Below are 17,034 nucleotides of genomic sequence, written 5' to 3'. Positions count from 1 at the left end.
ACCATTCGAACCGAGCATAGGCAAGACAAGGCACGGCAACCTGTTCTCTATAGCACTTTTCATACACAAGGCAGACTCAAAGTGCTTCACATAGAAACATCGTCATAAAATAAGATCAAACAATTAAATAAAATAGATACGTAAGAGAAAATAGTGATGTAAAAAGTGCAGTGTAAGATTTAGCAGAAAGCTAATGCAAACATAAAAGTCTTCAGTCCTGTTTTAAAGGTGGCAAGAGTTGGGACAAGTCTTGATTCCTAATGTGTAGTGTGTTTCCCCCCCGACCACTGGTGCACCGTGCTGAAGTACTCATGGGTGGAAAGGAGGTAAAGGTGAAAGCACGCACTTTATGCATTGTATTTGAAAGTAGACGATGCTACAAGGAAACGCTTAAAACTTTTATCTGAATTATTTTCAATCTGGGAACAAAGTTTTTGGTGATTGCACACAGCTTGTCAACCCCCTAACTTTGTTGAAAACTAATTTGTCCCCAACAAACAAACCATTTTGGCGGTTGCAGCCTTGAATAGGTGTTGCTGGCAAGCTGCTAATGTAACCATTGTTAATAAACGGAACAGTTGGATTACACACACACACAAACACACACACACACACCAGTGTGTTCTGTTTGAAGCGGTCCAGTGAGTTGTCAGAGTACAGGTCCAGCTTCTGATGCAGAGTCTTCACCTCCTCCTCGTGCCTCCTGTTCACCTCCTCCTGCTCCTGGGATAACAAAACGTCCAGAGCCTGGGATCAGCACTGATTAAGCTTTAAGCGCATGGCGAGAGGTACCTTCCTCCATGGCACCCTGTAGGTCTCTAAGATATCTGAGGACACCTGACACAATGATCAGGGAGGTCACAGGATGACTACAAGGACTTTATTACGGGATCCGTCTGTCAATCTGTCTTTCTGTAATGACGTGACAAATTCGTTTTTGAGAGGGCAAATGTAGAAAAGTCCTCTTTGTTCTATATAGGCCGTGGCAAGTTATTTCTAAGCATAATTTCTTTTTTTTTCAGTACATCACTGATCATCCACTCAATTCTAACCAAAAAAAAGCTGCTCCATCCACGCATCCCTCTTCTCCTCTGCCTGAACACCGACACAGCCTATAAATACCTCCACCGACACGTCCCAACACCCCGGCATCGCGGCACCCCAGCCCCCCCCCCCCCCCCCCCCTCTTACTCACCCGTCTCGCTCTGGCCAGCAGCTCCTGGTACTTCTTCACCACCTCCTCCTTCTGCTGCAGCCGCCCCTGCAGGCTCCCGATGGTGTGGTGGGCCACCTGGAGGGCGGGTTGGCTCTCCGCCCCGCCCTCCTCCCCCCCGCCCCCCTCGGCCCGGCCCAGGTCGGCCAGCAGCCTCTCCCGGCCGGCGGTGGCGGGCAGCCGGAGCCTCAGCTCGTTGATGACCCGGTCCCTGGTGAGCAGGTTCTGCTGGGCCCGGCGCAGTGCCTCCTCGCTCTCCTTGGACCTCTAGGGGCAGCCGGAGGAGGAGGAGGAGGAGACGCCGGGACATTGAGTTGGACACGCGGCCTCGACGAACACTGGATCCTGATTGGTCGAGTGTGTTCCGATCAAGTGCGTGCGTTGTGGACACCCAGCCTTTTAACAGCTCCGAAATCAATCAATGCGCTACACATCCAACATTAAACATTAAAAATGGTCAAATAGAACATTGATCAGGTTGGCAGGGCGGTCTAGCAAATGCCCCCCTATTCGTTATTAAAGCACCTACCTTAACCAAAACGCATTCAAACGCATATTGCATCAAATATATTTTATTTTATGCATTTGCTGAGGGGTTCTGGGTTCGTAGCTCTAATGGTTATGGAATAAACAGGTGATTGTGATGGTATGAGTACTAGTCCTGGTACTGGTCGTGGCCGTACCTCCTCGAGACCTCTGCAGGACGCTTGTGTCTCCAGGACGGTCCGGCCGTGTTCCCCCAGTTTCCTCAGGGCGAACTCCAGCTGCTGAGCCACCGGCCAGCTGGGGTCCGGCAGCAAGTCCTGCTGCTCAGCCTGTACAACCACCGTGCACACACACACACACACACACACACACACACACACACACACACACACACACACACACACACACACACACACACACACACACACACACACTAAAACCTCCAGAAGTACTACATGACACTTGCTGCTTGTGCGCTTAAATAATATACAGCAAACGCTCCCCCTATCCTTTATAAAAGCACCTACCTGAACCAAAAGGGCGGCGTTGAAATGCAAAATGCATAAAAAATTCGAAAAAGCCGAATTCTTTTATTACCAAATAATTCCTCAACCAGGAACACGATCTTGGAGTGGAAGTATGCATTTGCCAACTGATATGATCATGGATAAATGTATGATGTACGACGCGTACGCACCTGTTGGGAAGCTCCCAGGACCACCTGCTGCTGCTTCTCGTAGGCGTCCAGCCGGCGCTCCAGATCCACCTCCCTCTGCTCCCACGCAACCTGCCGCTCCTCCCAGAGCTGGGAGCACACCGCCTCTCTTTAGAACGTGAGTTACGAGCCGGTGCGGGAGTATCGTTTCACGCCGTGTTCCACTTTTATCTAATAATATTCATTCTTCTTGAGCTAGCTAGGAAACCCCAAACCACGCAGCTGCTGCTCCTGTGAATTTTATGAAACCCCACGGCTTCTGGGACACCCCCCGCTCGCTCGGAAAAACGCTTTATTAGGAGATCAAAATCGGCATTTGTCGGATTGCTTCACGCTTTATTGACTACCCTTATAAAATTGGAATGTTTCAGGAGAGTCAATCCAATTGGGACTACACCGGTTATATTGTTACAACATTTGAGGAAGAGGAATATGCAGGCTGAATTCTTCTGATATGTATGTTTGGCACACATATCCATCAGCATTGGTACGTGTACTCTAATCCTAGGCATATGGTTTGACTCCCAGCCGAAAAGTGCTTGGATCAATCCCCGTGTCCATAGCCTTGAGCTGGCTCGAGCGAGAAGCCCTAGCCCTTATTATTTATGATAAAAGCATCAGGATTGTGTGTGTGTTCATGTGCCTGTGTGTCTGTGTGTGTGTGTGTGTGTGTGTGTGTGTGTCTCACCGTGCGCTCCATCACCAGCTCCTCCTCCAGGGTGCGGAGGGAGCGCTCCCGGCCCTCCCCCAGACCCTTCAGGTAGCTGATCTCCTCCCTCTGCATCTCCAGCTCCCTGCCCTGCCGCAGGTCCTGCAGACGCACCTCCTCCGCCCGCCTGTGCCACTCCATCACCTGGCAACAGAGAGACGAGACATGATGGATGGATGGATGGATGGATAGAGCTAGATGGTGCAGAATTGGACGGATAGAGATGGATAGATGGATATGGATCGATGGATAGAGAGATGGATAGATGGATATGGATAGAAGGATAGAGAAGGTACAGATAGATCGATAGAGAGATGGATAGCCAGAGAAAGAGAGGTTAGAGATAGAGAGATGGATAGATTTGGAAAGATGTATAGAGATAGATAGATGGATATGGATAGAAGGACAGAGAGATGGTACAGATAGATCGCTAGAGAGATGGATAGCCAGAGAGAGAGTGCCCTTTCGCCTGTCCCCCTTCCCACCTTTTGGGCTCCCTTGGCGTCCCTCAGCGTGGCGACGAGCTCCTCCAGCCCGGCCCGCTTCATCTCCAGCTCCTCCGCCCGCCCCTCCGCCCTCCTGCGCTGCTCCTGAGCCTCCCGCCGCTCCTGCTCGGCCCCGGCGCGCTCCCCCTGCAGGTCCATCAGCGTCAGGGAGAACTTCTCCTGCCGGGCCAGCGGCAGCGCGCCGGCGCACTGCCGGCGCAGCGCCTGCACCGTCTGCCGCAGGTGGCGGGCGCGGCTCCGGCCGTCCTGCCGGGCCAGGTAGAGGGCGCGCTGGCCGGCGTCCAGCCGCTGCTCGGCCCGCAGCTGGTAGGCCTCCAGGGAGCGGAGGCGGCCGGTCACGGCCTCCAGCCGGCCCAGCGCCGCCGCCTCGCTCAGCTGCAGCGACACCACCTGCTGGTGGAGCCGGCCCAGGAGAGCCTTCTCGTCCGACTGGGACTGCGCAGGGGAGCGGGAGGAGGGGGTAAGGGAGAGTGTTAAAGGGAGTAAGACCCTAAATCAGTGGTTTCGGGGTTGAATGTACCGATCAGATGTCCCTCTCTGATTCCCGTTTTATATTCTCCCGGAAAAGCTCAAAATCATAAAAGAGATGAAGAAACAATAAGGATATTCATAATTGACAAGATGAATTGAAGTGTTGTATTTTCCATGCACGCACCGATACTAAAGACAGATTCCAAAAAGCCAGGACGTGCAAAACTTCATCTGGCACTCATTTCACCCACTCCACAAACACTACAATCAAGCTCTACACATCAGAGGCTCAGCCACAGCCGGCCTGCTGCTTGTGCTTTATTTGAATGTGTGCTTGTTCCCTCTCACTGGTCTCCTAATAGACTCCCGACAGCACAGTGAGGGCTCCATTAAAAAACGGCTTATGGTCATGATGGCTGCGGATGAATTCAGCTCCAATGCTCTCCAGTTCAGCACTAAAGCACATACAACTCCAGTATTTAGGGCGAATCAAAGGCCCTCGTTGTATTCTATGTGGAATGTGATCACTTCTGAGCTCCTGAGCCCCTGACCCCATGTCAGGGGTCATTTCCTGACCTCTGACAGCCGGAGAAAGTGTTTTTCTATGTATCTGTTTGTGTTATAGATTATACAACAGTAAGTACTGTCAATTCATTTCAACCGGCGTAGTTAACTTTTTAACTACTTCACCAACTGCCACCATTAGCATTGAGTACACCAGCTTAGGCCTGTAATTGTTGTGTAATTATTTTGTTATTAGTAAGCGTTACATAAGAACTCGTTTTTTTGTGATGCAAGCTGTAATGATTTATTATGATGTGATGTCTAACTTAATAAGCACTTACGCTGTCACTAGACTGCGTTTGAATCTTGAACAACCGGTCCCAGTTTCGGAACCATTTGTGTTGACGGAGCCAAATCATTTAGTAAACAAAGAAAAATAAATAAAACGTTTGTCGCTTACTTCTGGTAACTTTTAATAGCTTTTAAAACTTGTACTAAAGAAAAATCCCATTTGCGGTGGTTCTGTGATAATGAATATCAGCCCGGCTGTGATTATCCCCAGTACCCAGTACTTCAGTACGACCGAATCACAGCTGTGCTGATACTCATACTTTAACAGCACTCCGTCTGGTATAATATCACTTAACAAGCCTTCACTTGATAGCATTGACAGCGAAGGACTGTTGGCCACTGTGGAGCCGGGTCTGTGTGACTGGGAGGCCTGTGGCTCTTGGCTAATGTACCAGCTGGTTGCCATGCCAATGGCTCCGTTGATGCAGAGACACTGCCATCCTTCCACCAATCATCCATCGGGTTTCATGTCTCACAGACAGCAGCCATGTGCTTCCATGCAACGTATTCAAACGATTGCGTTCCACACACGCCGGGCAGTACTTCTGAGGAGCGGTACTAGGTGTTCAAATAAATTGATGCCATGGATTTTTCTTTCCTCACATAGCGTAACATCTGCAACATGTCATGTTACCATTTTTCTCAAAAAGTATCCTGACTGCAATCTACATAAGGGCGGCACATATGCCTGTTGGGGGATCGTATGTACATACCAAAATCCTAGGACTTATCTCCTCACCTGAAGGTCCAGAACCTGCCTCCTTAAGGAGTCTGTCTCCTTATCCCTGGACTGCTGCCGGGCCTCCATCACAGACACCTGCATCTTGGCCACGTCAGACACCTCTCGGAGCCTGTGGAGGGAACACACCCTCATTACAACTGGGTTTGTGGAGGGGGCAATACAAGGGCAGACAAGAGCCTACTTGGCTATGGTGCGCATTTTAGTTCAAATGTATGCAAGTTATATAGTGATTCACATATGGGGGTATGTGTACCCCCTACACCGTACATTGAAGGGTTAAATGGAACATTTGTAATAAATCCCCAACTTGTTTGTTTCCAATTGCAAAAATAACGCCACCTTAATAAGATAAACGACTACTACCAACATAGTAGTTTGTTAAAACTTTCCAACGATTCAAACAAATCACATGTGAAGCACAATGCCAAGTTTGTCACTACAAGAACGGAAAAACATATTCTAGAGGGGGTCAATTTGCAACAATTAGTATGACAATCACGGGTTTATACAACAAGAACCACCCGTCCAGAACCCAGATGGACCCAGGGAACTGTTTTCTCAGGTCTCCCCCGGGGGGCGCGTGGGACTAGCAGGTGCGTGCGGTGGATCACCTGGAGGCCTCCACGCGGAGCTCCGCCTCGGCCTTCTCCAGCTCTGCCACGCGCGCGCGGTCGGCGTCGCTGGCGGCTCTGCTCACGCCGTCCGCCAGCTGGTCTCTCAGCTCCCGCTCCACACGCTGGGCCTCCAGGTGCAGCTTGGTCAGCTACAGGACAGACAGGGACGGACGGACGTGGGGACATGAGGGTCAGGGAGCCAATCGAAAACCAAGGCTTCCTTAAATGTGTTTTTTTTTTTTACTCTACTGATCTTCTCAGCACGGGCAGAAAAATAACAATAAAAAGTTTTCTCAAAAAAAACAACCCTAACTTGTATTAATGATGGAGACATAATGTCATAGATTACTATGTTCAAGATCATAGAAGACATTCTAAGGCGTTTAAAGTTAAAATAAATAGGATTTTGTTCCACTGGGTCTTGAAGCAAGATGCCTTCACCCCTGTCTGTTCGTTAATGATGCATAACATCGAAGAATCTATGTTTCTAAAATATTTACTCAACTCGAACCAAAATAGCCTGAATTGGAGATGTTTGCCTGGTAACCTTGTAACCTTGAAAGCACTGTAGTTATGGAACCCTGACCATAAACAGCAGCAGCACCAAGGTGTGTGAGGGAGCAAACAATATGAGAGTTTTCTTTGGCTTTGGGAGAGAGAGAGAGAGAGAGAGAGAGAGAGAGAGAGAGAGAGAGAGAGAGAGAGAGAGAGAGAGAGAGAACGAGCTAGTGAGCGAGAGAGAGAGCGAGAGAGAGAGAGAGAACGAGCTAGTGAGCGAGAGAGACAGAGAGCAAGAGCGAGGGCAAAGGTTTACCTCTGCAAACTTCGCCTCCAGCTCTGCGTTGCGCTCCTCGGCGTGCCGGAGGGAGTTCCTGGCGTGCTCGCACATCTTGTGTGCGTGCTCGGCCCTCTGCCGCTCGTTCAGCTCCTTCATCTCCAGCGTGGTGATGCGTCTGGACGAGGATGCCATCTCGCGGTTGGCCAGCGCCTTGCTCACCTTGTCCACTCCCCTGACGTCACCTGCTGCTTTCACCAGGGGTGAAAAGGAATGCATAAATAAAAGAAGAAATTTTGAAGAAATTTCAACACCCCCACCACAGACCGTCGGAAGATGAATGCTGCTGGAAGGCGCGTCAAAAGTATGCTTCTCTTGGCTTGAGCGACTCTTTTCCCTCTCGTTCACATTGCGATTTATTGTACGGGCTGTTATTGCAAGTATCCCACCCTGGAGCCAGAGTTGAACCAGTGCGCAACATCAACATAACCTGTGCTGGACAAGGGTACATTTTGTACTCAATACATTGAATGCAAAGAGATAGTGTCAACATACCTATTAGGTAACAATAGACAGTAATAGTACGGGGAAAATGATCAAACACATTTTACCGGCCGTCCTATGAAATGGTCTTGGCTCACACTACCCTACCATTTACCTGATCACAGCCCATAAAGCTCACTGTTAATAACTTTATAACTAACTTCATGACATATCATGAATTCCTTTTAAGTTAACCATTCCAGCATCCTGGTCACAGCTAAGCCGCCTGAAGGCCTTGAACAGCTGGTGACCTGGACTCAGGCTCTCTCTGTGACTCATGCCCTTGCAAGAGTTGGCCAGCCCTTAGAACTATAATAAAACAAAGAACACATTAAAATACTTTTCTAGTATGGAGTTATCGACGTGTCCCTGGTCTGGATGTGATGATTGGAGTCGACGTTCGGTCAAAACGATAAAAGTGGTCGATTAGGACGTTTCGCACGGCCTTGGCAGCTTACCCACAGCGCTGCTGTGCTCCCAGGCCTGCTCCAGGGTGTTCAGCTTCTCCCTGGCCGTCTCCAGCTCCTTCACCAGCTCAGAGATCTGCTCCCGGAGCGAGGCGTTCTCCTGCTGAGGAGAGGCATCGCGCTACACGTTACATCTTACATCCACATTTTTTTTGTTTAACCTTTATTTAACCAGGTAAAAGTCTCATTGAGATTAAAAATCTCTTTTTCAAGAGAGACCTGGCCAAGAGGGCAGCATAGAACAGACAATACATATGTGTTTCATACAAACAAAAACCCACAATTTACACACAAATTAAAGACAGTTTTTTGATTTCAAGTAAGGAATTATACAAAAAGTACAATGTCCGATATTTCCACATAATAAGTCCTCAAGTAATGAGCCAAATGCATCAAATGAGTCAAATCTTAAATCTCTGACCGTATATATTTATATTTAATCTTAATCTCTGACTATACTGATATTGCACCATTTCTTCCCTCTCTTAAATTGTTATTGTATATTCTTTTTTTGTAAATTTATAAATTCTATTGTATTGTTATACTGTATACTAAACAGTATATATATATATATATATATATTCCGTACTGTTCTTTCAGGTTTTTTTTTTTTATATAAACAATAGGTTAACTGAGTGTTGTACTCAGTTAACAGCAAGGGTTAACCAAAAGTCAAATTCCTTGTTTGTTTACGCAAACCTGGCCAATAAAGCTGATTCTGATTCTGATTCTGAGATCAGTTCTGATAGTTTTAAGGCTTTCTGGAGGCTGTTCCAAGCAGATGGGGCCGCATACTTAAAAGCTTTTTTCCCCAGCTCAGCCCGAGCACTCGGAACTCGGAAAATGCACAGGGTTGACCTAGAACACAGCACCCCGAGAGCCACCATCCCCTTCAGTGCTCTTCCACCTCACTGCTTCACTCTTTCAACCCACTTTAGTTTTCTGTCCTGTCTTCCCTGTCCTGAACAATAAGAACCACCGGGCTGGGACCGAGCAAAGCCCCCCTCTCCAGCCAGATTAATGAAAGTTTTGTTTGTAGCACCGGCGTTTCATTACAGGTGGTGTTGTCACTTTTGTTTTACACTTTCAGCGTCGGGGGGGTTGCTCTTCAAACATTTTCCCGGTAATAGAGTTTGAAAAACGAAACAGATGCTCCAAAATGAAAATCTTTGAAATGGAACGTGTGAGCACCTCCAGATGTTCCAGACTGGAAGTCCTCTGCACCATGTGGTTGTCTCTCTGCAGCATGTCTCTGTATTTGACGGTTAACTCTGTATACTGCTTGTTGGCCCGGTCCAGGTCGGAGGAGGGAACGCTCTCGTCCAACGCCTTCTGCAGGGCTGTGATCCTGTACGCTGCCATTTCCTGTAAACAACAGGAAAAGACCGATGTTTCAACTTGGCATCCATTCATCCCTTTGAATGCTTTGTGGTAGGGTTAGGGTGTCACTGTTTTGACTCCCAATGCTGACCTCCCTCCTAGTTTAAAGTATTGTTTGGGGAATACCCTAAAGCAAGCATTGTTGCTGCTGTATACTGTTAACTTGTGTTTTAACTGTCGTGTCTTTCATGTACTGGTGTGCTTTATATGTTTGTGTGTTTTAAATTGAGGCCTTTAGATCTTTATAATGTACTGTTGTTTTTTATTATATGCAGTTGTGTTTTTTGATTTTTTAGTACATTTAGATGTACGGCTGTTTTCAATGCACAGCTGTTTTTTTTTTCAACTCCTGGCTTGTGCTGTTGCCTTGTCCAGATCTGTGTAGCATAAGACCTTCTCCATATTAACAAGACACACCTGTTTGGATACGAAGGCCATTACCACTCCCTTTCTTGCCTGTGTTCACTCTCCTGTTGGATATTCTATATCCGTTTCCTTTCATCATGTCTTGCATGGTTGTGAAATGATTCTCCCACAAAACTAAATTCCCAGTTGCAAATGGCCAACATTGCAGGCAGCAGGCAGCATAATTAGAGCATGGGCATACCTGTCGTTCAATGTTATTGTTATATTTTCAATTATGTTTATTTTTAAGAAAATGTCCACCCTTCATTGGAATAAGAGAGTGTTGTTTTTAGGTTGATAGAGATATGGATATCAAATCTCTAAGTGAAAACTGGCCTTGGAAATCTGTGGAATAGGCTGTGGTTTTCCCAGTGTTGTCAACTATGTTAAGTTGCTCTCTTATTGCGAATTGCACCTTGTATCACGACAGGTCATGTTCACTTGAACCTTGTATCTCTACAGGTCATGTTAACTTGTACCTTGTATCTCTATAAATCAGGTAAAATGGCACCTTGTAACTCTACAGGTCATGTTAACTTGTACCTTGTATCTATACTAGTCATGTTAACTTGTACCTCTACAGGTCATGGTAACTTGTACCTCTACAGCGCATGTGAACTTGTTCCTCTAAAAGTCAAGGCTACTTGTACCTCTACAAGTCATGGTTACGTGTACCTATAAAGGTCATTTGCACTTAAGAATAATAATAATAATAATAATAAATTGATTTTATATAGCGCCTTTCAGGATACTCAAGGTCGCTTCACAAGAGTGGGAGGTGAGGGTGTGTGTGTAAGCGAGTGAGTGAGAGTGCAAATGCGCAAGGCGCTGGGTGGGGTCGTGAGTTAGAGGCCGTAGGCCTCCTTTTACCTATACTAGTCATGTTAACTTGTACCTCTACAGTTGCTAACTTGTACCTCTACGAGTCACGGTCACTTCTACCTCTACAATTCATGGTAACTTGTACCTCTACAAGTCATTGCTGCTTGTACCTTGTATCTCTGCAGGTCGTGTCTACTTGTACCTTGTATCTCTGTGGGTCATGTCTACTTGTACCTTGTATCTCTGCAGGTCGTGTCTACTTGTACCTTGTATCTCTGCAGGTCGTGTCTACTTGTACCTTGTATCTCTGCAGGTCGTGTCTACTTGTACCTTGTATCTCTGTGGGTCATGTCTACTTGTACCTTGTATCTCTGCGGGTCATGTCTACTTGTACCTTGTATCTCTGCAGGTCATGTCTACTTGTACCTTGTATCTCTGCGGGTCATGTCTACTTGTACCTTGTATCTCTGCAGGTCGTGTCTACTTGTACCTTGTATCTCTGCAGGTAGCCCATCCTCTCGGTGACGGCGACCTGCATGTGCCCGCTGTCGTCCCTCAGCTTGCCGTTGTCCTTGCGGAGCTGCTGCTCCTGTTCAATGAGGAGGGTGTAGCGCCGGGACAGTGTCTTCTCGTTCACCCGCAGCACCGTCACCTGCCTCACCGTCTCCGCCAACTGCCGCCGCACCTCTTCCGGATCATTCCGTAGCGTCTCAAGCAGGTTCTGGTTCAAAGAGGGGGGCATTTTGTTTATACAAAACACTTCTATCAAAAGCAAATTCAGATTATTGTAATTCAGGAGAGGCTGGGAGGTTTAAATAATCCAAGTCATCTGGTCATCCAAATATAATATTATTTGTTTTAGTTTATTGCAGTTAATATTGACGTTTTAATTTCCCGGACCACGGGTCACTTGCATATCCGTTACCCATAATTCCACTCTAATGTTCATCAGTTCGACTCACGTTGAATTCATGGACTTTGACATTATCCACATCCCTCTGTTCCTCCATCTTGTTCTTCAGCTCTGCAAAAGTGTCCCTCTCTTTCTGCCACGCCTCCTTGTCACTGCGGCAACAAAACAATGTGAGAGATGGCTCGACAGCAGATCTTGTGAGAGAGAGGACGGTAAAGATGGAGCGTGGTGACACAGTGGGTCCTGTGGACGGAGCGTTCGTCTGACCCACCTGAGGTGCTCTTTGTACAGCAGACCCTGCCGGTGGAAGATCACCCCCACTTTGCTTTTGTACTTCTCCAGTGCGGCCGTGAGCTGTTCGGCTGACTCTTCTTTGTTTTTAACCTCCTAGTGAAATAAACACATACCGTTATATATATTTAAGCAATAGATCACGACAGGCTGTGGTATACGGTCATTATACCACAGTTAAGGGGCGTTGTCCGGCGAAAGCATTTTTTTTAACGAATACAAAAAAGTAGTCCCTCCTGGCTGCCTGCAAAGTGTACGGCGGTTGCTATGCAACACACTGTAGCGTCCTTTAGAGAGAAGGCTAGAGACTGTAGCTCGGTTCGCCGGCAATTTAGCCTACTATCGAGTTCACTCACCGTGTGCCTATTGCTTTACAACATTTCCACCCTCTCCAGCAATCAACATGTTTTTAGGCTTCAGTGAACTATGCTATTGCTTTTATATATCAATAAACAACAGTTCAAGTTAGGCGCGGAGTGATACTGAACTCTGTAAACTGAACGGGCGTCATAGCTGTGTGTATACGCTCATTATACAACAGTTGGGAACCAATCAGATCGCTTGATTTAAGCCACCTGTTTTATAAATATACTTTATGCATAGATTTATACATTTGTCCACATTATCAAAGCACCGTGGCATGGGCCTTAACTTTACCATATTTAAATCAGAGACGGAAACAAACAAAGTAAACAAATAAACTAAGTGACCTGGAGGAGGCGAATGGCGTATTCATTCAGGGTGCTGATTATCTCCACGCTCGAGGGCGCCAAATCCGCCGGCAGGGTCAAAGGGCGGAAAGCTGGGGCCTCGCTGGAGGATTGCTTCGGCATCTCCGCCTCGGCCTGCAGTTGAGTCACCTGAACACCGCACAGAAAGGAAGGACAACACAGTCACATGACCAATACGATCTGTAGTGAACTACGTCATGTCTTCAACACAATCTGAACCAGGGGCGAGAACGATCAATAAAGTAACACGACAACATAACACTAGAAGTGTGATCATCTACGAGTTCACTAGTCCAGGAATCGTGGAAAGTCCAATAGAACACAACTTATCGTACTGTACAGGGAAACCGAAAGCACATTGTCTGAGAGAGTTCATCTTAGTGCCGCCAGACCGGGTTCACACCAGTACCTTTACTTGTGCCTTGGCCAGCCCACTGCGTGCCTCGCTGGCCTCCTCGCGGGCCAAGCGCAGCTCCTGCCTGAGTTCCTGGTTCCGGCCCGTCATCTGGTCCACCTGGGCCTGGAGGAGAGAGACGGCCTCGGGCTTGCCAGAGGCGGGTGCACCCTTGCCCTCCATGGCCTGGGATGTGGGGGAAGATTCGGATTGCGAATGAACAGCTACAGTGCACCGGCGTGTCAATGTATGTGTCATGTTCTGTGCAGAGTCCATCTTTCGACGTGGCTAACGTACCCTGAGCAGTCTCTCCAGGGCGGGGGCGGCGAGAGCATCCTGAGACCCCAGCTCCTGATTGGCCCTCATGGCTTGGAGGACTTCTGTCAGCGTGGCCTCCAGGTCGCTCTTCACTCTGGACACCTCTTCCACTGAAGAGGAGGTTCAATGGGAGGGAAAGCCAGAGTGTGAGGGCCTGTCACCGTGACACAGTCACCTGCACAGGAACTTCCATCATGCCTCACGGTGTGTCGAATGTCGAAAGGGGAACATTCACATGAGATATTGTATGCCTCCCAGATGAGAGATTCCTGGGTCACAGCAGAATGTTTAGGACAGTACTATGAATTAAAAAGAGATACAAAATATAAAAGACTAAAAACTGCAATACTACAAAAAATGTCATACAGAACATATACGTACATATATTGTATACACACTACTGTGTATACAATTAAGTGGGGCTTTTTCTCTGCCCCAAAAAACAGCGGCTTAGACAATATGGCTATTTCACGGTGAATGAAGATACATGCTATTGAGAAGCAGGAAAGGGTTAGGGGTGGTCTAGCTCTGGGAAGCTTACATCGGGAACATATATGTATGTTGTGGACATCAGGGATCAAAATACCTTTCAGCTGCGAGTTGAACAAACAAACCACTAAAGTCCATAAACCCCATGTTTGTTTTCCGTCATTTTCAGAAGAACCATCTTACATTTGGCCCTGAGCTGGGTGGACTGGGTCTTGTGTTGCTCAAGATCTCGCTCCTTGTCACTCAGCTCCTTCTGCAAGTATTCAGTCTACAAAACACAACAAAAGCATCATCCCTCTGCTCTTTAATACCCCCCACCTCCAATATCTGTGATATCAGAGATTTGATCTGAAATACATTGCTATTCATATCTTGGCTTGTTCCAGGCTGAGACTGTGTGTAAGGCCCCTGGATCTAGAGGCCTCTGACTCCCAAGACCCCTGGATCTAGAGGCCCCTGGCTCCCAAGACCACTGGATCTAGAGGCCCCTGGCTCCCAAGACCACTGGATCTAGAGGCCCCTGGCTCCCAAAACCCCTGGATCTAGAGGCCCCCCTTACAGGCCTCTGGTTGTAAAGGTCCCTGGTTCTACAGGCTTCTGGTTGTAAAGATCCCTGGTTCTACAGGCCCCTGGTTCTAAAGACCCCTGGTCCTACAGCCCCCTGATTCTAAAGACCCCTGGTTCTAAAACCCCTGTTTGTAGAGGCCCCTGGCTCTAGTAGCCTCTTACTCTAAAGACCCCTGGTTGTAAGGGCCCCGGTTCTAAAGACCCCTAGTTGTAAAGGCCCCTGGTTCTAAAGGCCCCTGGTTTTAAAGATCCCTGGTTCTACAGGCCCCTGGTTCTAAAAAACCCTGGTTGTAAGGGCCCTGGTTCTAAAGACCCCTGCTAGGCTCCCTGTATCTGTAGACGCGCTGACCTTGCGTTTCATCTTGTCTGCGCTCTGCTGAAGGTCCTGTAGCAGCAGTTTACTGGGCCCTGCGTCGTTCTGGTCCAGCAGCGCGGCGGTGGACCCCCCCAGCTCTGGTCACACACAGATATGGATGGTTAGCGGAGACATCAGACACTTTACATCTACCATCTGGGATTGTAGATTGAACAAGCCTCATTCTTTGGGCCTCGCCAACCAGTCGTAAACATCTGTTTGTTCAACCAACGATCGTAGTCAAAGCTGCCAGGATTGATTAGGTAAGGTTATAGTTCAGATGTTGTTGGTGTTCAAGTTAATAAAATCAGCCAAACCAACTCTGCCGTTATCAGTTACTCTATAATAAATATCTGTGTATCTGTCATAACTTAGCCTGGTTCCGCCCGCCTCCGTACTTCCTCTCAATTTTCATTTCCCTTCAGTACTAATTTTCATTTCACTTCAGTACAGTAGTTTGTCCCTCCAATCAGCGAACAGGAGGCGCGGCCTGAGAACATTGACGTACAGTCGTGCGCGAGTTTCAGTTGTAGTCAAACTAATACCAGGAAGCAGCAGGAAGACCATGGAGAAAGATGCTAACGAAGCTATTCGGTCTGTTGTGGAAACTCTGGAACAGGCTTTGCTTAGTTTTTCAAGATGTTGTGGCGCTTCTTCCCACGGGATTCGGGAAAAGTTAAATTTTCCAGCTGGCTCCGTTAGTGGTGAAGGAGTTTGCTAAGCATGAAATACGTCACGACCAAACATTAGCGATTGGTTAAGGCAGATCCGGAGTGGCACTGGGCAGAGCCAATAGGTTTTAAACTTCAACAGCACCCGCCTTCAAGTGAGCAATCGTTTGTCTCTATAGCAGTTCTAGACCATCGGTATGAATGAAATGAGTACGAAGGTCTAGTTAGGACTAGGCTAGTCATAACTCTTTATGAATACAAATCACTTATTCTTATATAAGATGAACTTCTGGTGGAAGTAAGTCGCGAAAACAAGGACAGGGCTAGTATGCTGGTCAGGCTCTCGTGGTGAGGCAACACGCTGAATTACACATCATAACCCAACACTCCAGATCGGGGCCCATCAGTGTCTGGGGTCAAAGTTCACCTCGGCCGGTCACCATGCGACGGATCTGCTTCTTAAGCTCCAGCCGCTCCTCTTCAAGACGCTCAATCTGAACAAGAGGTCCAAGGTCAGCCGAAAGCCGTAAAGAAACCAACAAAAAGCTCCTCTGGGGAACGACACTTTGACACTGATCATGTGTGGCGCCGGTCCAAACCTCTTTGGTGAGGACCTGGTTCTCCGCTTTGTACTGCCGCTGTCGGAGGCTCTTGGCGTGCAGGAACTCCGACAGATCCACTTCCTCCTTGGGGCTCAGACCTTTTATAGACAACAAAAGCACATTATGTCGTTTTGCCATCTACCTCCCCTGATTTAAGCTCCTTGGGTATCCAAAAGTATTGAGTAGAGTTCAAAATAAATCATGAATTACGGTTACTTGGTTGCTTTGATTTAGAACGCTTTGCCTATTTATACTCCCACTATGTCTGCCCATTTTTCTCTATTGCACCCCTAACCATCCCCTCTGTGTTCCTAATCAAGGGTTCTTCCCTTTGAGACTGTGGCTGCCATTAAGGGCTTTTCAAAAGAAAAGTTGAATTGACTCATCTATTTACGTGTGCACATCCGTGTATAACGCTCACCAAGCCTTTCTCTGAAAGCCTCGTTTTCGTCCGCGAGCTCATTGTTCCTGAGCATCAGGCCATTGATTTCCCGCGCCAGGGACTTCGTCTCACGGTCTTGCATTCTCATCTGTCTCTTGCCCTCTTTGATCTCAGTGATGGCTGCTTCCAGCCCATCGGTGCCCTGTGGTTTTGAAAGAGAGTGCCAGTTGTGCTCATCTGTCAATTGTTATTCTCTCTTCATAAATCACAGAGTGACACCATTAGCGGTTCCCTTCCTGCCCTCTGCTCCGCTTCCCGAAGACAGATGCTCGTTAAACAGGAGTCAAATGTATGGTGGCTGGGGAGTTGCATGGAAGTGGCTAGTAGATGCTGCATCATGTGTGTGTGTGTGTGTAGTTTTAGCGTTATGCAGTGCAATGTGTGCATAGCCTTACCCTATGTCGTGTAGTGTGTGCACAGTGTTATGTTATGTGGTGCAGTCTGTGCATTGCCTTAAGTTATGTTATGTGTGTGAATAGCGTACATGCTATGTAATGCAGTGTGCATAGCGTAATGTTATGTGGTGTAATGTGTGCTACTGCAATGTTATGTTGTGCA

The 17,034-nt window shown here is 47.6% G+C and overlaps 1 protein-coding gene across 1 annotated transcript in view; it reads right to left on the bottom strand.

The window, feature by feature from the left end:
• cep290 (centrosomal protein 290) overlaps nt 1-17,034 on the bottom strand; it is a 39,244-nt gene that overhangs the window by 13,838 nt on the left and 8,372 nt on the right. The window contains exons 14-35 of the mRNA XM_084477406.1: nt 16,456-16,618; nt 16,032-16,132; nt 15,860-15,926; nt 14,756-14,859; nt 14,023-14,107; nt 13,330-13,460; nt 13,048-13,218; nt 12,618-12,767; nt 11,888-12,003; nt 11,666-11,768; nt 11,194-11,424; nt 9,288-9,461; nt 8,088-8,199; nt 7,126-7,334; nt 6,309-6,460; nt 5,695-5,806; nt 3,609-4,064; nt 3,103-3,267; nt 2,397-2,504; nt 1,897-2,028; nt 1,196-1,480; nt 616-723 (exon numbers count right to left, since the gene is read on the bottom strand). Of these exons, the coding sequence (XP_084333532.1) occupies nt 616-723; nt 1,196-1,480; nt 1,897-2,028; nt 2,397-2,504; nt 3,103-3,267; nt 3,609-4,064; nt 5,695-5,806; nt 6,309-6,460; nt 7,126-7,334; nt 8,088-8,199; nt 9,288-9,461; nt 11,194-11,424; nt 11,666-11,768; nt 11,888-12,003; nt 12,618-12,767; nt 13,048-13,218; nt 13,330-13,460; nt 14,023-14,107; nt 14,756-14,859; nt 15,860-15,926; nt 16,032-16,132; nt 16,456-16,618 (3,435 nt within the window). The remainder of the gene's footprint in view (nt 1-615; nt 724-1,195; nt 1,481-1,896; nt 2,029-2,396; nt 2,505-3,102; nt 3,268-3,608; nt 4,065-5,694; nt 5,807-6,308; nt 6,461-7,125; nt 7,335-8,087; nt 8,200-9,287; nt 9,462-11,193; nt 11,425-11,665; nt 11,769-11,887; nt 12,004-12,617; nt 12,768-13,047; nt 13,219-13,329; nt 13,461-14,022; nt 14,108-14,755; nt 14,860-15,859; nt 15,927-16,031; nt 16,133-16,455; nt 16,619-17,034) is intronic.

Source organism: Micromesistius poutassou, assembly GCF_964030765.1.
Source record: "Micromesistius poutassou genome assembly, chromosome: 13".
In the NCBI taxonomy this organism is placed as follows: Eukaryota; Metazoa; Chordata; class Actinopteri; order Gadiformes; family Gadidae; genus Micromesistius; species Micromesistius poutassou.
This window is presented reverse-complemented; position numbering and strand designations above follow the sequence as displayed.